Source organism: Phocoena sinus, chromosome 2 (genome assembly GCF_008692025.1).
Source record: "Phocoena sinus isolate mPhoSin1 chromosome 2, mPhoSin1.pri, whole genome shotgun sequence".
Lineage (NCBI taxonomy): Eukaryota > Metazoa > Chordata > Mammalia > Artiodactyla > Phocoenidae > Phocoena > Phocoena sinus.
In genome coordinates, this window is record NC_045764.1 from 175,502,768 (window position 1) to 175,529,727 (window position 26,960).

The following is a 26,960-nucleotide window of genomic DNA, read 5'->3' on the forward strand; positions in this document are numbered from 1 at the left end:
CTGGGCTAATGCCACTGGACACCTGGCTTCACTTGTTTGTCCTTTGCCGTGAAACGGAGCAGGACCCTGTGGGACTCCCGGGCACAAGTCCTTCCATGTCACCGATTTCTTGTTTGTAGGAGATTGGTTTCATTCAGCTTCCATGGCCTTCCCTGAGTTCCAAAGGGCAGGTTCAAACAGCCGCTAATCGGGGAACAGAGGGGATGCAGAGACAAGAGGAGTAGTCAAGAAACAATAGTGCAGCCTTAGGGCAGGGTCCTGGTTCCTCCTCAAGGGCAGGAAGCAGGGGGCAGGGTGCCACTTTTGCCGAACGCTGACCCGGCGGTTTCCAGACTGCAGGACATCTGACAGGATGCTTTTCTGATGGTTAGATTTTAATAAATACTGCAAAGGAAAGAGCAATTCTAAGACATGTTGCCTTTAAATGCTTTGGCTATGCCAACTTACACAGTGAGATATCCTTTCGCTCAAAATACATTCCCGTGATATATAAAGTCTTTTATTTTGGGAATGTTTTCTTTCTTTGCCTGGGATGCTAGAAGTTCAGTTTCATGAAGCTACATCCTGTATCACACAGCATGAAGTTTCTTAGATTTCTGTTTCTGGGGAGCAGTGGCAGGACTGACCCTGGATATCTGGTTGTAAATATTGCCAAACTATAGGATTTATGCCCGGAGAATGACATGGAAGACACTTCACTTGGCCTGTCACAGCCTCAGTACAAAAATAGGGGTCATTTTTTGTAGCCAGTTTTCATTTCCATGATGCTGGTCTTTGCTCAGTGACTCTATGGTACTTTAAAGATTAGTTGTGATTACAAAACTAATACGGTCCCACAGTTTAAACAATACGCAAAAATGTTAAACCAGGGATTTTCTAAATAAATGTAATCTATGTAAAATACACCTAATTTACAAAAACAAGATCACTTAGTCATTCTGTTGAGGAACTCATTTATTTCGGGCAGAAGTCCTCATAGTGACACATTCACAGTAGGTGCAGATGACGCTGAGTGGTGGACGGCAGGCAGCAGCGATAACCGCAGAGAGCTGGTGAAATGATCAGGTCTGGAAGATCCTAAGGTCAGTGGGTGGCTGAGCCAGAGCACATGTGAGATCCCAGGTTGCGACAGGGGCTGTGACCCCGGCGTAAGGCAGGGGCCGTGATTGGGGTGAGGCAGGGGCCATAATCCCGGGGTGCGGCAGGGGCGTGATCGGCGTGCGGCACGGGGCCCACCCGAAAGACAGTCCGCCGTGGGAGCTGCAGAAGCTGAGGTCCAGAGCCCGGAGGAGCGCAGAGCCACGCTGGGAGGTCACAGCGCTCGGTGCCCGGTTTCAAGCAGCATGCTTTCCAGAAGCAGCCTGCTGTCGCCCTCCACGTAGGGCTGGTGCAGCCACATGGACAGGTAGCTCAGGGCCAGGTCACGGTCGGCCGTGTGCGCCAGCTGCTCCACGACGGTGCGCTTCAGGCGGAGCTCCCGGCCATACATGTCGGAGAGCTTGCGGGAGACCTCGTCTGAAAGGAACGCGAGCCGTCCTTGAACAGTGGCATTCAAGGGGGTACCCTCGACTAGGGACGACCCGCCACTTTTTTTTTTTGGCCACGCTGCGCAGCTTGCGGGACCTTAATTCCCAGACCAGGGATGGAACCCGCACCCTCTGAAGTGAAAGCACTGAGTCTTAACCACTGGACAGCCAGGGACTTTGCAAAGCTCCTCCTTAAAAGCTAGAGTCAGCGACAGCACAAGAGGAAGAAGGGCTCCAGCCAGTGCAGATTAGAATCAGATAACAGGGTAAATAAGTGTCATGAAATTAAAAAGTACCTGTTACCTTTCCACTCGACTCTTAGGAACTGGCAATCATTATACACAGCAAACTGACCTCAAACTGACCATGTTCAATAAACACATTACGTGAGGTGATTTTCTCCCTTATTTAAGTCTCAAAGCAACATCAGATAGCTTAGTCCTTCTTTTAAACTAATAAAGCAAAAAAAAACAGCCCTTACCTCACAGCTTATTTATGTAATGGAGTTTGTTTTCCCAGCGGTCCTCTTCCATGGGGCGGGCTGAAGTGACCCCCACCCCCCCGCCATGTACTTTTTAAATAAAACAAAACAAAAAGCAAAAACCCATCCTTCCTGAAAAACAAAAACGAGATTTCTGCCTCTACAGAGGAGGCAAAGTGCATTCTACCCGTTGGCCTTAAAGGGCTAATAATGGCAACTTGCTTCATGGGTCTCTAATTACATTTAATATTCTTTGCTGATTAGTAGGTAATTAAAGGCAAGAAGAAACACTCCTCTAAGATGTCCTCATCTCCTTCCTTCCCAATGGATCCTCTTCAATTGAATTTCAAAGCCTGTCAGCTTCTTAGAGGGCCAGATCTAAATGACACCAAATGCTCTCATAACCTACCCTTGAAAATCAACGCAGGAAGAACTACTTACAAAAATAGGCTGTGGGCCACGTGTGGAACAGGGGGGGCCGTTTTCTCTCCTCCCCGTAATGGTAATCTTCTAGCTCACAAATCCCCTTGGTAGTGGAAGACAGCTTTTCCATTTTCATCTGTATTTTGGTCTGAAAAGATATTAATTTAGAATATGAGATTATTATTTGAAATCCTGTCTTAGATTCAATAACTCTAAGATTTCAAAGCTAAGAAATGTAAGTCTGTTGAGATCGTAAGTCCAGTGATCCAACACCATTAACTCCATGTACAGCAAATTTCCAGGGAGAAGGAGACTGACAGTTGCTACGATTTCACTAATTTGGATTACTTCAGTAATAAAGCCCACATATCCAGTGCTGGAGAAGAGGAAGCTTGCTGGGTCCCGCTTCATTAAGATTTCCGAACATCACTAATTTTTTAGCACCAAAGACCTGAAGGGGTGGCAAGGCAGGCTCTCGCTTTTATGGAATGAGAGGAGAAGAGGCATTAAATGATCTCATTTCTGACTCTTTTTTTAAAAATTAATTAATTAATTAATCTTTGGCTGCGTTGGGTCTTCGTTGCTACGCGCGGGGGCTACTCTTCATTGCCGTGTGCGGACTGCTCATTGCAGTGGCTTCTCTTGTGTAGCATAGGATCTAGGTGCACCGGCTCTGTAGTTGTGGCTCGCGGGCTCTAGAGCGCAGGCTCAGTAGTTGTGGCGCACGGGCTTAGTTGCTCCGCGGCATGTGGGATCTTCCTGGACACCAGGGATCAAACCCGTGTCCCCTGCCTTGGCAGGCGGATTCTTAACCACTGCACCAACCAGGGAAGTCCCTCATTTCTGACTCTTACGAACTGCCTTTGAGTTTAATGCCAAAAGCTCGGCCTCTGTGCACCGGTGTCGCGTCAAATCTTGGAGACAGAGTTTTGGGTGAAGCAGAAAAGAATAGCTTTATTGCTTTGCCAGGCAAAGGGGGACACAGCGGGCTCCTGCCCTGAAAAACTATGTGTCCCCAACCCGGGAGGATCTGATGAGGGGTTTTATAGCAACAGTTCAAGGGTGGGGTTGCTGATAAGATTCGAGTGTGTGTGGGGCCTGCACTCCTTTAATCTGGTCTCACCGATGGTCCTCTCCTCATCTTTTTTTTTTTTTTTTTTCGGTACGCGGGCCTCTCACTGTTGTGGCCTCTCCCGTTGCGGAGCACAGTCTCCGGACGCGCAGGCTCAGCGGCCATGGCTCACGGGCCCAGCCGCTCCGCGGCATGTGGGATCTTCCCGGACCGGGGCACGAACCCGTGTCCCCTGCATCGGCAGGCGGACTCCCAACCGCTGCGCCACCAGGGAAGCCCCTCTCCTAATCTTGATGAGCTTCTCGGGTCCCTTTAATCTCGCCTCAGGTGGTTTCTTGCTGCTCTTGCTTTGCTCAGCAACTGTCTGAACCTGCCCTTTGGAACTCAGGGAAGGTCATGGAGGCTGGAGTCTTGTCTACAGACAAAAATCGGGGGACGGAAAGGCTTCCGTGCCCAGGAGCCCCACAGGGTCCTGCTCTGTTTCCAGTTTACTGAAGCCTCTTTGAGGCTTGTTTCCTTGTTTATAAAATGGTACTAACGAAAGGCAGCCCTACACACTTGACACAGGAAGGAAGTGGTGAGGACGTGACGTGGACAGTGCCTCAGCGCACGCCAGGCTCCGTGCTGCACAAAGTGGCGCTTCCACGGGGTGTCGGGGGACTAAGTGAGTACTTGTGGAGCACCTGGTCAGAGCTACGTAAGGGTTTGTTAAGTAAGACAAATGGGTGAAGTAACAGAGATTCCAGATAGCAGTAGCATGGGTCTACTAAGACCACAAGTCTAGGTCCTAAGTATGGAGTTAGCTTTATGTACACAGGGGGTACAAGCAAAGATATATAAATCGTCAAAATCTTAATTCCTTGCACTTAGTCCTTCAACCACCCTCCAATTACATCTGAAGAGGCATATGCACTAAATTTAGCGAACATTTAGTCCTTTTAAAGGACTAGACGCCTTTCCCCAAATCTTTCCAGGTTCGATATGTCACTTGACCCAACCCCAAGAGGCAGGACTCATCATTTCCGTACCACAGGTGGGAAAATTCTCTAGGTTGCTGAGCTAGGGAAGGACGAGGCCAGGACTTGATAACACGCTTTCCGACCCCAAGTCTCTTGACACCCAATCCTGAGCTCTCTCCTCTGTGTCCTGCCGCAGCTCCACCTAATGCTAAGAAAAGCTGATAAAGGTCAGGAGAGCCAAGAAAATCCTGGAGGCTTGACACCACCGGGCCAGAGGTGCCAGTCGCATTCTGGGGCTCATTCATCAATGATGATACCAAAGTCTCACGCACGTGCAGCCCTAAAGTGACAGCAGCTGGACACGCTCTCAGCTCCACGTCCCCTCCCAAAGCCAACAGCCCACACCTCGAGATGTTCGTCCAGCTTAGGGACAAGGGTGCCTCCACCCTCTACCAATTTCAGATTCAAGACAAAGTCAAGTTCGGGAAACCATTCTCTCTAAAGGATGGAGGAAAATAGGAAAAATAATATCAATATCCTTAAGGATCAACATTGGTTTTGAACCTAAGAATGAGAACTAATTCTCAAATCACTTTATTTTACTTTATATTTTGGCCGCGCTGTACGGCTTGCGGGATCTTAGTTCCCTGACCAGGGATCGAACCCAGACCCCCGGCAGTGCAAGTGCAGAGTCTTAACCATTGGACTGCCAGGAAAGTCCCTCAAACCACTTTAAAATAGAATAAATTCACTGGAGCAGAACTTTGGGGCCTGACAACTAGCACCCGTGGTCAGCGCAGGCTTTGTCTGAAGACCTTGGGAACTCAGGTCACTATGGGCACGCAGTCACCTAAAACCTTGCAGCCACGTTCAGCTGCCTGCCAGGCCACACCCCTCACCCTGGACCCGTGCTGTGGGTAGAGGGACCAGGGACAGGACGTGTCACCTGTTACTGCTCAGTCCATCAAGCCGCTGGCTGGATGTTCTGGACCTTGACTCTACCTCCTAACATCCTCCCAGGCCAACCCCCCTCCGTGCGGGTCAGTGGGACTGAGGAAGGGGTCCCGTGGTACCAGACAGCCACTTAACAATGGGGAGAACCAAGGATGGACAAGTAAAACCAGTCAGTCATTCCTGACATGCCTGAAATGGAGGGCAAAATACCTCTTCCCCCTCGTCCCGCGCAGGCGCTCTTCCCTAATGAGGTGTGCATAGGTACAGTTATAAATGAGGACTTGTGAACTAAAGAAAGCCAAATGGCATTTAGAAACAAAATCCTTCCCAGGGTTTTCACATTTTATAAAAGTCACATTAGTATATGTCAAAAGTATTTCTCATTTTAACCCAGTTTGGGGATTCTGTGAAATGTTTTTTTTTTTTTTTTTGCGGTACACGGGCCTCTCACTGTTGTGGCCGCTCCCATTGCAGAGCACAGGCTCCAGACGCGCAGGCTCAGCGGCCATGGCTCACGGGCCCAGCCGCTCCGCGTCATGTGGGATCTTCCCGGACTGGGGCACGAACCCGTATCCCCTGCATCGGCAGGTGGACTCGCAACCACTGCGCCACCAGGGAAGCCCTCTGTGAAGTGTTTTATGCCAGAAAGGAAGATGGAAGGTCAAGGATGAAGAGGTTCTGGTGGGAGTGTTGCCACATCTAACAACAAATGACCGAGCCCAGCATCGTGTGTTTAACTTTGTTGGCTATTTAAAGTATTTCAGTATACACAGGGAACTATATTTAATATCCCGTAATAAACCACAATGGAAAAGGATATGAGAAAGAATATGTATTTATATGTCTAACTGAATCACTTTGCTGTACACCAGAAACACAACATTGGAAATCAACCATACTTCAGTGAAACAACAACAAAAACTGACCATTAAAAGCTAAGTGTGGGACTTCCCTGGTGGCGCAGTTGTTAAGAATCTGCCTGCCAATGCAGGGGACATGCGTTCGAGCCCTGGTCCAGAAAGATCCCACATGCCACGGAGCAACTAAGCCTGTGTGCCACAACTATTGAGCCTGCGCTCTAGAGCCCACGAGCCACAACTACTGAGCCCGCGTGCCACAACTACTGAAGCCCGCGCGCCTAGAGCCCGTGCTCTGCAACAAGAGAAGCCACTGCAATGAGAGGCCCACGCACCACAAGGAAGAGTAGCCCCCGCTCGCCGCAACTAGAGAAAGCCCGTGTGCAGCAACAAAGACCCAAAGCAGCCAAAAATAAATAAATAAATTAATTAATTAAAAAGAAAGCTAAGTGTGACCAGGAAATAAATAAAATATTTCAATATAGGAACTTAGCCATTCAGTTTCTTCTCTTTCAAACAATATGTGTGCCCATGCTTGGTCCAAACAGAACTACATGCCGTAATCAAATGGGTTAATTTGGGGAAAAAACATACATGTGGTCAGTTTTCAATTGGGTCATTCTGGAAATTTCGATTGATTACTCTGCCTGTGTTAATTCTCTACTGGTCCAGAAGTCTAGGTCTAGAACCAACTACTGGAGACACAGCTGTGAACCTGGAGATAAAACAAAGAAAACACCAAGCTCACACACCTTATCCTCCAGCCTTCCTGTGAGTGGGGCTTAAAACAAAGTGACTGATGACCCAGGCCTGTCTTGTTCCTGCTTGAGCACCAGGTGGAGAGCCTGGGCAGGGGGGGCAAGTGTTTCTTATCACAGCACAACCCACAGGCAGCATCACAAAACAGACGGGACAACTACAAAAACCTAATCATTTATTTAGAGGAGACAAATAGCCCCATACAGGGCAAGATATCTTGAAGACAATATTGCACTTCAAGCAAAGAAAAGGCTAAATCACCAAAATGTTCTCAATGCACTATTTATTTTTCTCATTTTAATGTTTCAGAAACCATTACATCTTACAGTGGATGTGATGTTTAAAAGGGCAGTGCTTCTTTCCTGAAAAACTCTTAAACCTATAGTCTGCCTCATAATACGTGGCACCCTAACTTTGAATAAGTGGTATCTTGAAGAGATACAATTATATTTGACATATTCTGTTTAAAAAGGCAAGGAAGCATGTAAAGCATTAGAAACATTTCCATCAAGAAACGTTAAACTATACAGACTTTCTATGTTTGTGGGAAGCTTTAGTTAGTTCAAAGACGTGCAAAACCTCATCCCTGTGTCTGGTTGAGATGAGGTGTTTCGTGCACATGTGGCGGCCAGCATGGTGGGTACTGACATCCAGACTTTAAACAAACATATGAGCGTCTCTTATGTGTGAGATCAAGGCTCACAGGCCCAATCCAGCTTAAAGCCTATTTCTGTGTGTCCCTTGAGCTAAGAATGGGTTTTACATTTTGAAGTGGTTGAAAAAAAAAAATCAAAAGCAGAATATTTTGTGACACGTGAAAATTATCTGAAATGCAAAGTTCAGCATCCATAAATAGAGTTTTATGGGAACACAGCCGCACCCACTTGCCTCTGTACTGTCGACGAGTAGAGGTCAGAGTGCCTGCAGGGTCCCCAAAGCCTGACACACCTCCTGTGGAGCCTGGGAGTGGGTGAAATTGCCCTGGCAACGTGCAGAACCAGAAGAACCAAGGTCTAGGACAGCCTCTTGGGAAACAAGATTTATGGGACACGTAGAGCGAGAGAGACCAATGGAGGAGGTTGAGGAAGGAAAAACGAAAGCTTGGTGAAGGAAAGCACGACCAACCACGTGGAATGCTGCAAGGTGCTTGTGCAAACGCGACACCCGAGGATCCCTGCACCTTACCAAAGCATCCAGGGTGGTCTGCAGCCCCTCGCACAGCATCTCGAGCTCCCTGCTGTATTCTGGGTGCTCCTTTTCTGCATTTTCATCAGAAGCCAGGCTGCTGCTCTCTAATCCTATCGTGTCTTTGCTCCTGAACAAGATGGAAAAGAGTGGGAACAAAGTACACTCCACAGGCTCGCTTCATTTCGTTGTGATGACCCCTCGAAAGCTCAATATCCATGTACTGACGTCATCATCGACTTTTTCCACTGGCGTCATTTCACGTCATCACGTTTACATGTTATTTATATACACAACGAATATGTCCATCCGCTACTCAATTCTGCCCTAGAACAAGTCAATTCAATCCAGCCCTGTGGCATCCTCAGGGGGTAAGACACGGATCATTTCCTCAGAGTCCACCAGCTAGGAATGCGTTTTGTAAACGGAAGGCTGTGACCCACAGCACCTGAAATAAATCTAGTGGGGCCACAATCAACAATTAAGGAACAAAATTAGGGACTTCCCTGGTGGTTCAGTGGTTAAAACTCTGCGCTTCCACTGCAGGGGACAAGGGTTGGATCCCTGGTTGGGGAACTAAGATCCCACAGGCCGTGCAGCATGGCCAAAAAAAAAAAAGAAATTTAAGGAAAAAAATTAAACATTAGAATAGAAAATATCAGAGAGCATCTTATGCAGTAAGGTAAGAACTGTTTCATAGAACTTGCTAAGCAGGAAAAGGCGGCAGAGGGCCGACGTGTGTGATATGTTTGAAAGAACTGGAAAGAGCCAGGGGCCCAGGCCAGAAAGTTAAGACTCTAGACTCTGGCCAGTAGACAAAGATATACAAATATATAATTACAACTTTGAGAAATTAAAACTACACATATATAGATCCATACTCATGTTTCTCTTCAGATCATATAAATCTTTCGCATTTTACTAAAGATTCTCGTGGGTAGGAACAAGCTTGAGTCTTGCTTAAATTTTTTGAGGCCTTGCATAAGCAAAGCTCATTAAAAAAAACCGAAAACATATATATAGGAAAGTGCAAGAACAGTAAAGCAAATCTTCCAATTAGAATTGGCAACTGTCAACAGTTTTTTTCCATAACCCGTCTTTTTTTTTTTAACATCTTTATTGGAGTATAATTGCTTTACAATGGTGTGTTAGTTTCTGCTTTACAACAAAGTGAATCAGTTATACATGTACATATGTTCCCATATCTCTTCCCTCTTGCGTCTCCCTCCCTCCCACCCTCCCTATCCCACCCCTCTAGGTGGTCACAAACCACCTAGCTGATCTCCCTGTGCCATGCGGCTGCTTCCCACTAGCTATCCACCCTACGTTTGGTAGTGTATATATGTCCACGCCACTCTCTCACTTTGTCACAGCTTACCCTTCCCCCTCCCCATATCCTCAAGTCCATGCTCTAGTAGGTCTGTGTCTTTATTCCCGTCCTACCCCTAGGCTCTTCATGACATTTTTTTTTCTTAGATTCCATGTATGTGTTAGCATACAGTATTTGTCTTTCTCTTTCTGACTTACTTCACTCTGTATGACAGTCTCTAGGTCCATCCACCTCACTACAATTAACTCAATTTCGTTTCTTTTTATGGCTGAGTAATATTCCATTGTATATATGTGCCACATCTTCTTTATCCATTCATCTGTCAGTGGACACTTAGGTTTCTTCCATGTCCTGGCTATTGTAAACAGAGCTGCAACGAACACTGTGGTACATGACTCTTTTTGAATTATGGTTTTCTCAGGGTATATGCCCAGTAGTGGGATTGCTGGGTCATATGGTAGTTCTATTTGTAGTTTCTTAAGGAACCTCCATACTGTTCTCCGTAGTGGCTGTATCGATTTACATTCCTGCCAACAGTGCAAGAGGGTTCCTTTTTCTCCACACCCTCTCCAGCATTTATTGTTTCTAGATTTTTTGGTGATGGCCATTCTGACTGGTGTGAGATGATACCTCATTGTAGTTTTGATTTGCATTTCTCTAATGACTGAGGATGTTGAGCATCCTTTCATGTGTTTGTTGGCAATCTGTACTCCTGTGTCTTTTTAGAAGAACTTGCTAAGGGAAAACATGCTCTTGTGTGTCTCCTCTGCTCTGAATACCCCTCTCTACTTCTGACACCTGGTCATCAAAGGGAGGGGGGCGCTTCTCCACACCAAGCAATTCTCAGGTTCTCCAGACACCAGCTGGGTGTCTTACAGTGTAACTCAGTCCTGATACTATCTATCAGAGACAGCATCAGATCCCACAGGTTAAGGGCTCTGTCCCACAAGACTGCCCCCGTCTTAACTTCAGACACCAATCACAAGTTCAGGTTGTTACCTGTGCTTAGGACGGAGCAGCTGTCAATTGGAAGTTCCCACGACCCCCTCCTTGGGTTCAATTAATTTGCTAGACCAGCTCACAGGACTCAGGAAAACAGTTTACTTTCTAGACTACTGGTTTATTACAAAGGATATTAAAGGATACCAATATCCTTTATTCGTATCCTTTATTCATATACCTGTAGACAAGAGGTACTCAAGGCAAGGTCTGGAAGGTTGAGCAAAGGAGCTCCTGTCCCTGAGGAGTCTGGGGTACATTTCCCTTCAGGCACATAGAAGTGCTCTGGTTCCCCAACCCAGAAGCTCTCCAAACCCCCGTCCTTTTAGGTTTTTAACGGAGGCTTCGTTATGAAGGCATGATTGATTAAGTGATTGGCCATCGGTGATTAATTCAACTTCTAGCCCTTCTCACCTCCCTAGAGGTGAGGTAAGGGGGTGGGGTTGATAGTGCCAACTCTAGTCACGTGGTTACTGCCTCCCTCCTTAGGGTTTTCCAGGAGCCCCCTCATTAACACGAACTCAGGTGTGGTAGAAAGGGGTTTGTTATGATAACAGGAGACTCCTTTCCCCTTTACCACTCTGGAGGTAGTACCGGAACTGGAGAACGAAAGAACAAATCTCAGCATAACTAAAGATTCTCCCATTGCTCACATCCCTAAGGAAATTATAAGGGTTTTAAGAGCCGTGTGTCAGGAAGGGACAAAGGCGAAACATATATATTTTTTACTATAAATCACAATACCACAGAAATAAAATGCAGCATTATGAAGTGATACTTCTTCCTAGAAGATACCAGTGTCATGAATTGAGTCTGTATCCGTCCAATCCATTTTTATAATTTTATATACAGATGTAACCATGAACAATTTGTAGTATAATTTTGCATTTAAAATGTACACACACAGTTCATAGTTGCATGCATTATTTTATCACTTGCTTTTTTGCTTTATATAATTTATCCATGTTCCTAGAGACTACCCTTCCCATTCTAAAAGACTGCCATGAAATTTCTGCCCAATCATTAAGGGTGAAGCACACAGAGCGCACTTTGTAGGTACTTACAATAAACTGACTTTCAGGTTGGCAATATTATTTGCAGTAGCAAAACCTCCATCATTGAGGGTTTCCCATTTCAGGATTAAATTATGCCAATCAGCTGCATTGTCCTTAATTTTCCTCGCACTGACAGATAAGACAGGTTTTCTGGGCGTTGCACTTCCAAGAGTCTCTGCTGATAGGGAGCAAAAGAAACATAATATTATGAAATTCATGATCACGGTTGGGGGGAAAACCCAAACTGTTCTAATTTGCAACAGTAACACTATCGGCAACACTACATCCACTGAACAAAACACGTAGTGGAAATGAAGACGTGTGGATGAATGTGAAAGTCCCTGCAACAAGACAAAACAGAATTGTTTTTACGTTTTTAGGTCTCACCAGATATACAAATCCTCTCGAAGCTTAACGGCTCCACAAAGTTTTACCCCGAACACTCTGACCACTTTCAAAGGTTGGGAAGGAGGTGGAACTGTGGCTTTCCGCCGCGAGGCTCCGATGCCCCTGCCTTACCGCGCCCGTTCTCCAGTCTCTGGAACTTTGATACCTGACGTTTGCTCAGAGCTTTGTGGGTCACCAGAGCTCATCACTCCAACACACTGACAAGCTGAACCCCAGAGATGCGGTGATGATCTCCACGCTAGGAATGAAGGAGGAGGTCCAAAGTCCTTCAGGACCTGGCTACTTCTCTGCGTCAACACTCACCTCACCCCCGACCTTGAAGCCCCTCGATCTCTAGCTAAAGTCAACTACTGGCAGCTCTTGAAAAGTCCTTTGCATGTGCAGTTCTCTCTGCTAGAAAGCTCTTTTCTTCCTCGGGCTAATGCTGCCCATACCCCAGGATTCACCCAGATCCCAGCTCCTGTGGGAAGCAACACCCAGACCACTCAGGCTCTTTGGGCCCTCCCAGCCCTCCTGTGCCCTCTCTTCTTCTCTACTTAGAATCCTTCAAAGGCGTCTCATGGCCCACAGGATAAGGTCCAAATTCTGAGAGAGGCCCCTTAAGGAATCCAGGACACACAATGGCAGTATAGTTTGGAGTCTAGACTCTGAAGACCAGAATGACAGGGTTTGAATCCCAGCTCTGTCACTGCCAGTTGTACAATCTTGGGTTAAGTTAGTTAACCTCTCAGAGCCTCAAAGCGCCTATCTGTAAAATGGGGATAAAATATATCTACTACAAAGAGTTGATGTGAAGATCAGATAATATATATGAAGCTAGGAGTTCCTTGGCAGTTCAGTGGGTAGGACTCCACGCTTCCACTGCAGGGGGCGTGGGTTCGATCCTTGGTCGGGAAACTAAGATCCCACACGCCACATAGCGCGGCCAAAAAAACCCCCAAATAAAACATATACATATATGTAAAGCTGTGAGGGTGTGAGGGCCTGGCACATGGCAAATATCCAGCATAGGATGTATTACCACAAGGGCCTCTCCAACGTGTTTTTCCCACTACCACCAAGCAGTAAATTCAATTCTGACGCTATCTATCTGGAGACGGCATCAGATTCCACAAGTTGATGACTCAGTCCTGTAAGACTCCTCCCCCGCCTCCACTTTAGACACCTGTCTCAAGTCCAGGTTGTCACCTGTGCTCCTGACCTACCAGCTATAGGTCGGAGGTTCCAAAGACCCCCCTCCCTAGGGTTTGATTAATTTGCTAGAGTGGCTCACAGAAAACTCAGGAAAACATTTTACTTACTAGATTACTAGAAAGAGCCAGATGGAAGAGATGCATAGGGTAATGTACCTGGGCAGGGGTACAGAGCTGACAAGCTCTCTCCAAGTGCCACTCTCCCTGCGTCTCCACCTGTTCACCAACCTGGAAGCTCTCACAACCCTTTGCTTTTGTTTTTTTATGGAGGCTTCATTACATGGGCAGGATTGATTAAATGACTGACCATTGGTGACTGATTTAACCTCCAGCCTCTCTTGCCTTGTTGGAGATGGGGCTTTGGTGGGGTGGGACTGAAAGTTCCAACTCTCTAATCACATGGTTGGTTCCCCTGACAACCAGCCCCCATCCTTAGGTTACCTAGGAGCTCCATTTTTAAATATCATATTGATTTTTCATTCACTCTTTACTTATACAACTAACCAATATTCGCCAAGTGTCTACATTATGCCAGCTGTGGGGGCTGAAGTGACTAAGTTAGATAGACCAGGACCATTTTCATGGAACTTACTTTCCAAAGATGAGGTGGATAACAGACAATTAGATGATCGTCAGTTTAGATCCTAAGTGCCACAAAATAAAACAGGGTCTTGTGTTAGCATGAACCCCGAGACGTTGTCATTTAGGCTGAAACCTGAATGATGAGAAGTCAACAGCAGAGGCCCTAAGGTGAGAATGAGCTTGGTGAGTGTGAAAAAAGAACAAGACCAGTGTGGCTAGAATGAAATGGAGAGAGAGGAGACAGACAGCTAGAAACTTATAGTCCAAGATAATAAGTTTGGGTTTATTCCAAGTCAATGGAAAGCAAGCAGTAAGCTTTGAGTTGGGAAGTGACATGATCTGATGTAGGTTTTTAGAGAGTCACTTCCACAAAGAAGTCCTCCTAGATCCACAGGTTGGGTAAGGACTCACTGCACTATATATCTGGAACACGCTGTACTTCATTCAGCTTCATTCATGAAACTCACCAGTGTAGTGTATTTGCGTGTTTAATGTCTAGTACATTCCTTGATAGACTGTTAAGTTCCACCAGAGTAGGGACTAAGACTGTCTTGGTCCCTCTCATAATCTCAGCACGTAGTAGGTGCTGACTAGAATGTGTTAAACGGAAGAAAAGCTCTTACCACCTGTACTATAATCTTCTAAGGGTTTCCCTCCCCCAGTAGGGGCTCCTTGCGGGCGAGGACCACGTGTGATTCATCGTGTCTGACCCATACCCAGCACATATTTAGGAACCAAAACCAATATTCTGACTTCAAGAAACTCACAGTCTAGCTGGGAAAGATCAGCTATCAATCACAGGGCAGGGCAGTAGCATAGTGACTACTTTACTTATCCCCTCCGAGCCTCGACTCCCCACCTGTTGACGTTACTTCATGGGATCGCTATGCGCCTCAAACGAGCTGATCCACTGAAAGTACTTAGAACACGACTTGGCGCACAGTGAGTGCTCACTGAATGATAGCTTTTATTACAAGCAGAAAGCTCTGTAGCCGGGAATTCTGAGGGGAGTTCAGGGAAAGTGCTCCGCTGGTGCTAATTTATAACGACAATTACAATTTGAGTGTCAGGATCTGCTAACACTCCTTTGCATCATCTCGTTCTACACATGAAAAAATCGAGGCTCGGCAAAACTGACTCCCGGGCCGACCGCAGAGCCTGAGCGGGGCCAGCGGGCTGGGCTGGGGCAAGGGACGGACCGCCATTCAGCCCGAAGATCAAACTATAACAATGGTACCCTCCCTGCCTGGGGGAACTTGCCCTTCTCACGCACCTTCCATGCTGGCTGCAGAGATCCCAGGAAAGAGCCCGGAGCCCCGCCCACGCACGCCGGAAGTCCGTCTACGTCACTTCCGTCCCGCCCCACCGCCTCCTGAGGCTCTGCCGCTCTAGCCGCCGGCGGAGCCAGCTGCCGCTCGTCGGTGCCGGCCCCGTTGCCCAGGGAACGGGCTCCCGGCAGTCCCCGCGGCTCGGAGTTCATCCCCGCCTCCTCCGGCCCGGCCGGGCCGAAGAGTCCGGAGGGGCTGCAGCGGGAGGTGAGTCCCGCGACGCCGCCCGCGACGCCGCCCGCCCCACCGCCCGGCCCCGCGCCCCTCCCTCGGCCTTCCCGCCGCCGCTCACGCAGCCCCTGGGCCACTCTCCCTCGCCTCAGGGTCTCATTGCCCGTTTCCCTCCCTTTCCCGGACTCCGTCTCGCCCGTGCCGGACGGCCGAGGCCGAATGCCGTGGCACACGAAGCGCCGGGCTGCCTGCCTGGCAGAAGCTGTCAGTCCGCCGAGGGAGTGGTCGTCGCCCACCTCTCCTGGGCGCCGCGGCTCGGCCGACGCCTCCCGCGGGCCCTCCGCGCCACGCGACCCGGCTCGCTCGCCCCTCCCCTTCCGCGCTTTCCCTCCCCTGTGCCGCACCCTGGCATCCCCTTTGCGCCGCGGGCCCGAGGCGCCGAGCTCCGTGGTCTTAAGATTGACGCTGCGTCTTATCCCCCGACCCTCTCAGTCCCCGTCCGTTCATCCGCCCACCAGCGCCTGGCACCACGCCTTGGCATGTACCCGGTAGGTGCTCGGTAAGTGTTCGTTAAATGGATAAATGAACGGCTCGTCTCCCAGTCCTGCCTTAAGGCCTCAGAGGCAGAATAGTGAGTGCAGGTTGAAGAGTGGGGTACCCTCGAGTCAGACCCGGCTCACAGCGCTACCCCTTCCTAGCTGTGTGCTCAGGGCAAGTGATGTGTCACTAAACTTCAGGTTCATCATCAGTAAAGTAGGGATGGTAATAGTTTCTAGCTCTGGCTTGGTGGAAGGATTAAATGGGTCATTGCGTGTGAATCGCTCAGCACCGTGCCTGGCACGCGGTCCATTTCAATAAAGGCTAGCCCCTGCTCTCCTTACCCACATACCCTACTTCCTTTTCTCTTCCCTTCCCTTTGTTCTTCCTCACTTTGTCGCTGAGATTCAGGAATTTTATTCTGTTCTGTTGCTAACATTTGTAGGCAGAACGTGGGGTATCAGCATGGATGCACCTTTGCCTTATCTGCTGGAGTGATCAGTTGCCCTTGGGGTTAACTTCCTCCTTGTAGCCAAGGTCTTGAGAACTTTAAGGAAAGGAGTTCTGGAAATCCCCAAACCCAGATCCCAGCATGGGCAGAATCTGGGAATAAAGCCACTGTAGCCCTTGTGGTCACCAGTGACTCCTGCAGGGAGCTACAAGGCATTTTGTACTTTCTCTCACCCAGCTACAATGTACCTTGACAAAGTTCTGACCTTGCTTTTTTTTTTTCCCCAACATCTCTTGTTGGTTCATTCAGCAGATAGTTATTTGGGGCCTGTTGTATGCCAGCCACATACCAGCTTTTAGGGATGCTGTGGTGGACCAGACAGACCCAGTCCCTGCCCTCAGGGCACTTTCAGACTTGAGAACCAGCAGGCATAGATACAGGGGATGCTCTATTTGAGTTTTCAGGACTGGCTTGGAGACTGGTGGTGGGATAAGGAAAGTCCTCTTCTGAAGGAGTGACCAGTAAGTAGCTTTTGTTAGGTTTAAGTTATTTTGTTGTCACATTGTCTTTTTCAATAGAAGATTGCCTCCTCCTGGATTTGTTTTCAGTTTTCTCTTAGAGAAATTACACTTCAAGTTTGAGGAAGGTCTCATTTCATATTAGCTTCTATGTAGTTTGAGCAAAACGGCTCCTGGAACTTAATGAGGAAAAAGGGAAGGAAACAGGCGTCAGGCAGAGCAGTTGATTAAACTTAGAATAAGTGAAGATCAGATGAGGAAACAGTTACACACATAATGAAGACAAGCTTCGGAGTCAAGCATAGAGAGATTTCTAGATACAGTGGAGCTCAAGGAGCTTGAATCCAGAGGGGGTAGTTGATGGCTCTGTGAACTGCTGAGGTGGAAGTGAGCTGTTGTTGCAAGTGTGTGTCAATTTTAAATGAACGTATTCTTTGGATCCAGACATAAGAGACCAGTGAATTTTTGCATAATCATGGACGTAACTGAGGTAGGGTGGCTTTCTGTTTCCTTCTGTCAGACTTGGGGAATTCTGGCACAGTGTTTTGAGGGAGGTGAATTCAGCAGATATGTGTTGAGCGTTGATCGTACCACACTCCCTATTGGTCTTTTGAAGCGCTGCAAATTTGTGGATGAACAGGACGTAGATGAAGACTAGAAAGAAGCCATTGAGGAAGATAGAGAACAGATCATGATGGTGCCCTGTGATAACTGCCCTCATAGCGTTCCGTGAAAGAGGGAGGCTGAAGGCTTCCTGTGGAGAACTTGTTCTTACAAGATGTGTATGGGGGACGGGGAAGGAATGAAAGGGACTTTGCAAAGACACACGGGTCATGGTGTGTTCAGGGACTGTGGTGGGAAGCTCACTGTGGCTGCAGCGTGGAGTATGTGGAGGGAAGAGTGGCCTGAGGTGAAGCTGGATGCGGACCGGTTTGTTGAACTGCTCAGCTTCATGCTGTCATCAGGCTTTAAGATCCTGAGCACTGGCTAGCCAGCGGGCTTGGGATCAGAAAAGTGACAGAACCTCATCTGGAAGATAAATGACTGCCTCCATCTCATTATGTTCAGCCATAAGATTTTAACATTTAAAAGAACAGTGGGGCTTCCCTGGTGGTGCAGAAGTTGAGAGTCCACCTGCTGATGCAGGGGACACGGGTTCGTGCCCCGGTGCGGGAAGATCCCACATGCCACGGAGCGGCTGGGCCCGTGAGCCATGGCCGCAGAGCCTGTGCTCCACAACAGTGAGAGGCCTGCATACCCCCAAAAAAAAAAAAAAAAAAAAAGAACAGTGGATGTTGTAGCCAGACTTTAAAAACAGACTGTATGGGAGGGAGACGCAAGAGGGAGGAGGTATGGGGACATACGTATATGTATAGCTGATTCACTTTGTTGTACAGCAGAAACTAAAACACCATTGTAATGCAATTATACTCCAATAAAGATGTTAAAAAAAAAAAAAGACCCTGCAACAGGGAGTGACTGTCACTTCCTAGAGATTTTGGAGAGATCCCTTGAACCATTAGAGCTGTCAGGGTGCTCTGGCAACTTCCGATCGTTGTACTAAGTGGATGATTTAGACTATGTGTTATTAGTCCTAGCTCCAGTTTTTAAAAACTGCCCATCAGGCATTTGGGTGCTATCAGTCAGCGTGAAGGTCAGCCCCCACCTTCCAGGTGTATGGGATTGTGGTGTTAATGGGGGAGAGAATTATCCTGCCTCAAAGAAGAATGTTTTGATGTTTTATATTTTTAATGGAAATATTCAGAACCAGGGAAGCATTATTGATTTTAAAGATTGGATTGAGAATATTCTTTTGCAGTAAGACCTGAAGTTAACATTTTACTTATTCGTTCAACAAATCTTTACTGAACATCTACTCCGTGCCAAAGACATTGTTAACGTACGAGGCTTTTCATTGGTAAACAAGAGAGGGTGTATGTTGCTTACATTCTCATGAGAGAGATGATCATTAAACTGCTTATCAAATAAAGTAATTAAAGGTTGTGATGAGAATTATGAAGGACATAAACAAGATGATATGTTAGAAGGAGGAGGGGACTGATGGATACTGTGAGTGATCTGATCAGGGAAGGCCTTTCTGAAGCCTGGTGTGTGGAGAGAGATGAACGATCCATCGTAGGGGGAGTAGTCAGTTCTGAAGCCTGAGGAGGGCAGAGTGGACCAGTGGAGCTAGAGCTTGGGGGATGAGTGGAGAGAGGTGGAGATGTGATGGGGGAGCCAGGAAGGGGTCAGACCACACAGCCTGTAGGCCACAGAAGGGTATTTGCTTATTCTCAGAGCACTGGGGAACCACTGTAGAATGTTGAATAGGGTGAGTGGTATGAGATCCACCCATTTCTCTTTCAAAGAACTTTTTTTTTTTTTTTTTTTTTTTTTTTTTTTTATTTTTTTTTTTTTGGGGGTAACCGAGCCTCTCACTGTTGTGGCCTCTCCCCTTGCGGAGCACAGGCTCCGGACGCGCAGGCTCAGCGGCCATGGCGCACGGGCCCAGCCGCTCCGCGGCACGTGGGATCTTCCCGGACCGGGGCACGAACCCGTGTCCCCTGCATCGGCAGGCGGACTCTCAACCACTGCGCCACCAGGGAAGCCCCAAAGAACTTTTTTTTAGACGCTTTTTTTCAGAGCAGTTTTAGGTTCACAGCAAAACTGAGGGGAAGCTACAGAGATTTCCCGTTTGCTCCCTGCCCCACCCGCGTGCATAGCCTCCCCCTTTATCAGCATCTCCCACCGGAGTGGGGCGTTTGTTCCAGCTGATGAACCTGCAGTGATACAGCGTGATCACCCAGAGTCCATCGTTCACCTTAGGGTTGGTGGTGTGCGCTCTGTAGGATTGGGCCAATGTATAGTGACACGGATCCATCTTTATGGTGTCGGTATTTTTATTGCCCTAAAAATCCTCTGTGCTCTGCCTACTTATCCCTTCCCCTCCCCCACACAAACCCTGGCAACCACTGATCTTTTTACTGTTCCATAGCTTTGCCTTTTCCAGAAGGTTCCAGAGTTGAAACTATACAGCATGCAGCCTTTTCAGATTGCCTTCTTTCACTTAGCAATGTGCCCTTCAAGTTCCTCCGTGTCTTTTCATGGTTTGAGAGCCCATTTCTTTGTAGTGCTGAATAATATTCTCGTGCCCGGATGTACCAAAGTTTATTTATTCATTCACTTACTAATGTGCTAGTTGCTTCCAGACTTTTATTCACAATTATGAATAAAGATGTTGTAAACATTCTGGTGAAGGTTTTGTGTGGGCGTAAGTTTTGAACTCGTTTGGATAGGTACCAAGGGCTGCAACTGCTGGATCATATGGTAAGATTATGTTTAGTTTTGTAAGAAACCTTCAAATTGTCTTCCTAAGCGGCTGTACCATTTTGCATCCCCACCAGCAATGAATGAGAGTTCCTGTTGCTCCACATTCTCACCAGCATTTGGTGTTGTCAGTGTTCCAGATCTTGGCCATTCTACTAGGTGTGTGATGGTATCTCGTTTTAATTTGCATTCTCCTGATATATGATGTGGAGCATCTTTTCATAGACTTATCTGACATCTGTATGTCTTCTTTGGTGAGGTGTTTATTAAGATCTTTGGCCTGTATTTTTTTTTTTTTTTTTCTTTTGCAGTACGCGGGCCTCTCACTGTTGTGCCTCTCCCGTTGCGGAGCACAGGCTCCGGACGCGCAGGCTCAGCGGCCATGGCTCACGGGCCTAGCCGCTCCGCAGCATGTGGGATCTTCCCGGACTGGGGCACGAACCCGTGTCCCCTGCATCGGCAGGTGGACTCTCAACCACTGCACCACCACCAGGGAAGCCCTGGCCTGTATGTTAATTGGGTTGTTGAGTTTTAAAAGTTCTTTGTATATTTTGGATAACAGCCCTTTATCAGATAGGTACGTTTTGCAGTTTTTCTCCTAATGTGTGGCTTGGCTCCTCCTTCATTTGGCATTGTCTTTTGTAAAGCAGAAGTTTTAAATTTTAATGAAGTCTAGCTTATCGGTTACTTCTTTCATGAATCATGCCTTTGGTGATACTATTTAAAATGTCATCACCATACCCAAGGTCATCTAGGTTTTCTCCTGTATTGCCTTCTAGAAGTTTTATAGCTTTTGTGCTGTACATTTAGGTCTGTGATCCTTTTTTGGGGGCTGCGTTTGGTCTTCGTTGCTGCGCGCGGGCTTTCTCTAGTTTCCGAGTGGGGCCTACTCTTCATTGCGGCGCTTGGGATTCTCATTGTGGTGGCTTCTCTTGTTGTGGAGGACGGGCTCTAGGCACGCGGGCTTCAGTAGTTGTGGCTCACGGGCTTAGTTACTCCGTGGCATGTGGGATCTTCCCGGACCAGGGATGGAGCACATGTCCCCTGCATTGGCTGGTGGATTCTTAACCACTGTGCCACCAGGGAAGCCCCTGTGATCCATTTTGAGTTAATTTTTGTGAAAAGTCTATGCCTATATTCACTTTTTTACATGTAGATGTCCAGTTGTTCTAGCACCATTTATTGAAAAGGCTGTCTTTGCTCCATTGTATTGCCTTTGCTCCATTGTCAGAGATCAGCTGGCTGTATTTATGTGGGTCTGTATCTGGGCTTTCTCTTCTGTTCTGTTGATCCATTTGTTCTTTTGCCAGTATCACTATCTTGATAACTGATGCTTTATAATAAGTTTTGCAGTTTGGTCTTATCAGTCCTCTTTTTCTCCTTCAATATTGTGTTGGCTATTTTGGGTCTTTTGTCTTTCTATACAAACTTCAGAATTATTTTGTTGGTATCCACAAAATAACTTATTGGGATTACACTGAATCTGTACATGCAGTTGGGAAGAATTGACATCTTAACAATATTGAATTTTCTTATCTGTGAACATGGGATATCTCTCTATTTATTTAGTTGTTCTTTGATTTTGTTCATGTGAGTTTTATACTTTTCCTTGTATAGCTCTTTACATATTTTGTTAGATTTATACCTAAGTGTTTTGTTTGGGGGGATGCAAATGTAAATGATACTGTGTTTTTAATTTAAAATTCCACTTGTTCATAGCTGGTATATAGGGAAGTGATTGACTTTTGTATATTAATCTTGTATCCTGAAACCTTGCTATAATTGCCTATTAGTTTCAGGAGTTTTTTTATTAATTCTTTCAGATTTTCCACATAGATGAAAAAGTCATCCACAAACATAGTTTTATTTCTTCCTTCCTAATCTGTATACCTTTTATTTCCTTGTCTTATTGCATCAGCTAGAACTTCCAGTAAATGTTGAAAAGGAGTGGTGAGAGGGGGACATCCTTGCTTTGTACCTGATCTCAGTTGGGGAAGCTTTTTTTTTTTAATTTATTTACTTATTTATTTTTGGCTGCATTGGGTCTTCGTTGCTGCGCGCGGGCTTTCTCTAGTTGCGTTGACTGGGGGCTACTCTTCGTTTCAGTGCGCGGGCTTCTCATTGCAGTGCCTTCTCGTTGCGGAGCACGGGTTCTAGGCGCATGGGCTTCAGTATTTGTGGCACATGGGCTCTAGAACGCAGGCTCAGCAGTTTTGGCGCACGGGTTTAGTTGCTCTGCGGCATGTGGGATCTTCCTGGACCAAGGCCTGAACCCGTGTCCCCTGCGTTGGCAGGTGGATTCTTAACCACTGCGCCACCAGGGAAGCCCAGTTGGGGAAGCTCTGGGTTTCTCAACATTAAGTGTAATGTTAGTTGTTAGGTTTTTTGTGTAGATATTCCTTATCAGGTTGAGGAAGTTCCCCTCTGTTTCTGGTTTACTGAAGTTTTTGTCATGAATGCATGTTGGAGAGCTGATTCTTCTTTTTTTTGTTTGTTTTGTTTTTTTGGGGTTTTTTGGTGTGTTTTTTTGGGGTAATAGCTTCATTGAGATTTTACATACCATATATATTAACCATTCAAGGTGTACAATTCAGTGTTGTTTAGTATATTCACAGAGTTATGCAACAATCAGTTTTAGGACATACCATCCTAAAAAGAAACACCATGTCCTTTAGCAGTCATGCCCACCCCCACTCTCTTCTCTCGGCTTCAGGCAGTCATTGCTGTGCTTTCTGTCTGTAGATTTGCTTATTCTGGCCATTTGCTATTTCATATAAATGGAATCATGCAAATGTGTGGTCCTTCGTGTCTGGCTTCTTTCACTTAGCATAATGTTTTCAAGGTTCATCATATTGTAGCATATATCAGTACTTCATTCCTTTTTATTGCTGAATAATAGTTACATGGATATACAATGTTTTGTTTATCCATTCATCAGTTGATGGACAGTTGGGTTGTTTTACTTTTTGGCTTTTATGAATAGTAATATGAAATTCTGTATACAAGTTTTTGTGTAGACATACGTTTTCATTTCTCTTAGGTATATAACTAGGAGTAGAATTGCTGGGTCATATGGTAACTGTATGTTTAACCTTTTGAGGAACTGCCAGTGACTGCCGCATTTTATTTTCTACCAACAATGTATGAGGGTTCCAGCAATGTTCCAACAATGTATGTGTTTCTCCACATCCTTGTTAACACTTATCTGTCTTTTTGATTATAGCCATCCTAGTGAGTGTGAAGTGATATCTTGTGGTTTTGTTTTGCATTTTCCCTGATGATTAATGATACTGAGCATCTTTTCATGTGCTTATTGGCCATTTGTATGTCTTCCGAGGAGAAATGTCTATTCAGATCTGCTGCCCACTTAAAAATTACCTTTTGGGCTTCCCTGGTGGCGCAGTGGCTGAGAGTCCGCCTGCCGATGCAGGGGACATGGGTTCGTGCCCTGGTCTGGGAAGATCCCACATGCCGCGGAGCGGCTGGGCCCATGAGCCATGGCCGCTGAGCCTGCGCGTCCAGAGCCTGTGCTCCGCAATGGGAGAGGCCACAACAGTGAGAGGCCCGCGTACCGCAAAAAAAAAAAAACAACAAAACAACAACAACAACAAAAAAAAACCTTTTAATTATTAAGTTTTAAGCATTTCTCATATATTCTGGATACAAGTCCTTTGTCAGATGTATGATTAACAAGTATTTTCTCTCATTCTGTGGGTTGTCTTTTTACTTTTCTTGATGATGTCCTTCAGAGCACAAAAGTTTTTAATTTTGTTGAAGTCAGAGAGCTTATTCTGACTGCTCTGTATGAATCCGGATTCCAGGGACAGGTGTAGAAGCAGGAGAGCAGTTGTTACAAGAACAATGCCGTGGTCCACATGAGAGGTGTACTGGATTTGTCTCAGGCATGGCCACAGAGTTGGTGAGAAGAGGCCGGCTGTGAGGTAGGTTAGGACATAGAGCTGATGGAACAAGGTGAGGGATTACTGTAGGGGTGAGGGAGAGGGAGAAATCATGGATGAATGCTAGGGTTTCAGCTTAAATAATTTTGATCCAAAATTTGATTATGCTGTCTGTTACCTGTTACAGAATTATGATAGTTTTTAATGGAGTTTGGCCAGCGAGTCCTGCACTCCCTTCTTACACATTTGAAATTGCTTTTGATTGTATGATCACTGATTGTGCCAAGGAGATGGTTCCAGAGACTCTGACCTTCCATATTATCCTCTAATACTGCCTACGCCATTTCAAATAAACATATTTTCTAAGTGAGACTAGTGTGCCTGCTTTACAAGTGCAGTTCCAAGGCAAGTCCTCTGCCCCCTTCTAACCAGACTGCAACCTCAAAGCCCCTTCTGTGTAGAGATTATGGAACTCTCAGTGAATAGTATCAGTTCAAGGGAATGAGTTTTTGAAATCTAAATGTCATAATTTGACAGGGCTACTTTGAGAAAAAAGACTTTTTTTTTTTTTTTCTTTTTTCTTTGCGGTACGTGGGCCTCTCACTGTTGTGGCCTCTCCCGTCGCGGAGCACAGGCTCCGGACACGCAGGCTCAGCGGCCATGGCTTATGGGCCCAGCCGCTCCGCGGCATGTGGGATCTTCCCGGACTGGGGCACGAACCCGTGTCCCCTGCATCGGCAGGCGGACTCTCAACCACTGTGCCACCAGGGAAGCCCCAGGAAAAAGACTTTTAAAGGAGGAATTAATATCCGCTGACATTTGTGAAGTGCTTCGTACCTCTGCTTGCTTCCTAGGAGATCTCATCAGCTAAAGTGGAAATTAAAACACTTTGAGAAAATCTTGGTTTATGCATATAGCATGTTCTCTTGGTTTATGACTATAGCGTGTTCTCTGCAGTTTTTTTATATGGTCACTAAAAATCTTATTCTAGGGAAGTATTTAATGACATGGCAAATGCTCATGATTTATTAAGTGAAAAACCCTGTGTGTGTTTACACACATGTAGCTATACCCTATCTATATATGTAACATGTCTCTACGATGGGATTATGAGTGGCATTTATTTCATTCTCTGTACTTTTCTATATTGCTACGTTTTTGATAGCGAACATTTATAACTTTTATAACAATAAAATTTTATTTTAAAAACATCACGTAAATTATGGTACATCAGTGTTTGTGTGCACACACCCATCAAGGAAATACATCTTTTCCTGCTCCTGTGATGCCCTTCTGCTTGAAGGTGGAGAGGAGCTGTTGAAATGAGAACATTTCTCGCCTGTAAAGTAGAGATAACAGTGGTGCCAGCCTCCTGAGGTTTTTTGTGAGGATTTAATGAGTTCGTGTGCTAAAACAGTTTCCGTTAAGTAATAGTGTTTACTGTTACCACTGTTGCTACTTTCATTGTTATTTTGCCTTTAGCGTCCTCCTTAAAATGATCTACGTGCTTTCCCAAGGTGTCTGATTGTGGCTGTCCTCGCTTGTGTTTGCCTGATAGCCGTTTCATTTTCATTTGATTTCGGGGTCATGTGGGTTTTGCCCACCCCTCTGGAGTACTTGTACAAACCAAAGATTGGGGAGCATGGATATCTTTTAGCCAAGGCAGTCTTGACCTTACAAAGTTGTAAATTTATGAAGTATGCTGCTGTATGGACAGATCAACATTCACCGTCAAAATTTCACTTAAAATTATATGACCCTGGGCAAATTTCTGAACCTTCCAGAGCTTCACCTTCTGCTAAAAGAGGGTATATTAATGTTCTTAACCATCGCAGAGGGACTTATTACTGTTTACTTACCTCTAGGAAAGGTGTTTGTGAGTTACCCTGCCTGCTTCACTGTGTGTTTCGTCTATCATGACTGTCAAATGAAATAGGAGTCTGAAAATGACCTAGAGGATGTTTATTCCAGCGTTGAACTGGGGCCATATTGGAGAAAAGATGAAATTTCGTTTCTTTTCCATTCTTGAACTCACTCCTTCCTTGCAGATTTTCCTTTTTTATAACTAACTCATTCATTTATTCAATAAATACTTAGTGTGGGACTTCCCTGGTGGCGCAGTGGTTGAGAGTCCGCCTGCCAATGTAGGGGACACGGGTTCGAGCCCTGGTCCAGGAGGATTCCATATGCTGTGGAGCAACTAGGCCCATCCCATGCGCCACAGCTGCTGAGCCTGTGCTCTAGAACCCGCGAGCCACAACTACTGAAGCCCGCACACCTAGAGCCCGTGCTCCACAACAGAAGAAGCCACCGCAGTGAGAAGCCCGCACACTGCAATGAAGAGTAGCCCCTGCTCGCTGCAGTTAGAGAAAGACCGCGCACAGCAATGAAGTCCCAATGCAGCCGAAAATACATAAATAAATAAAACAAATAAATTTATAAAAAAATTAATTAATTAATACCTAGTGCCTCCAATGTGCCTGACCCTTTTCTAGGTTCCAGGGGCTACAGGGGTAAATGAGGTGGATGTGGCCTCTGCTCTTGGGCTTACAGACCAGTGGTGGAGGGGACCAGGCAGAGATGGCCATCAACAGGAGAGGAAGAGGATGTGTGGAGAAAGAGAAGCAGGGGGTGGGGATGTGATAGAGAGTCCTTTGGAAAGGGCTGAGGACTTGAAGGGCAACGGCCTAGATTCAGGTCTTGCCCGTGTGGTCTTGAGCAAGTCTTGTGACCCTCTGGCCCTCAGTAGCTTATGTAAAAGTTGTTTTTTTTATTAGACTATAATTGCTTTACAACGTTGTGTTAGTTTCTGCTGTACGCTGAAGTGAATCAGCTATATGTATACATGTACCCCCTCCCTCTTGGACCTCCCTCCCACCCATCCAGGTCATCACAGAGCACCGAGCTGAGCTTCCTGTGCTTTATGGCAAGTTCCCACTAGCTGTC

The 26,960-nt window shown here is 46.4% G+C and overlaps 2 protein-coding genes and 1 non-coding gene across 13 annotated transcripts in view; 2 read left to right on the forward strand and 1 right to left on the reverse strand.

Moving 5' to 3' along the window:
- Window positions 1-936: 936 nt before the first annotated feature.
- Window positions 937-15,113, reverse strand: CINP (cyclin dependent kinase 2 interacting protein). 2 transcript variants are annotated; one of them, XM_032622744.1, is made up of 5 exons: window positions 15,057-15,113; window positions 11,610-11,778; window positions 8,217-8,346; window positions 2,449-2,578; window positions 937-1,515 (listed from the first exon to the last, which is right to left on the reverse strand). In XM_032622744.1, the coding sequence occupies exons 1-5, from the start codon at window positions 15,061-15,063 to the stop codon at window positions 1,313-1,315; spliced, it is 639 nt and encodes a 212-aa protein (XP_032478635.1). In that variant the 5' UTR covers window positions 15,064-15,113; the 3' UTR covers window positions 937-1,312. The 2 variants fall into 2 exon arrangements, with proteins under 2 accessions (XP_032478635.1, XP_032478636.1); XM_032622745.1 differs by having other exon boundaries at window positions 939-1,515; window positions 11,610-11,775; window positions 15,057-15,102.
- On the forward strand, window positions 9,094-9,209 carry LOC116750235. The gene has a single exon (XR_004348936.1). It is a non-coding gene; the product is annotated as a U5 spliceosomal RNA (small nuclear RNA).
- Window positions 15,114-15,180: 67 nt separating the features above from the next.
- The window catches only part of TECPR2 (tectonin beta-propeller repeat containing 2), a 95,327-nt gene continuing 83,547 nt past the window's right edge, over window positions 15,181-26,960 (forward strand). For 3 of the 10 annotated variants that reach the window (XR_004348456.1, XM_032622737.1, XM_032622740.1), the window contains exon 1: window positions 15,662-15,841. The gene's annotated coding sequence lies outside the window, so the exon portion shown is untranslated. Of the gene's footprint in view, window positions 15,319-15,660; window positions 15,842-26,960 lie in introns of those variants that run through there. The other 7 variants (XM_032622738.1, XM_032622739.1, XM_032622735.1 and 4 more) reach the window with 6 other exon arrangements.

Bases quoted from the DNA above. Each gene is read 5' to 3' on its own strand.
- CINP (XM_032622744.1), bottom strand. The intron at 8,347-11,609 runs GTAAGTACCTAC...CATCTTGTTCAG, and splicing joins AACCTGAAAGTCAGTTTATT to GAGCAAAGACACGATAGGAT. The intron at 2,579-8,216 runs GTAAGGTGCAGG...ATATCTTTTCAG, and splicing joins AGACCACCCTGGATGCTTTG to ACCAAAATACAGATGAAAAT.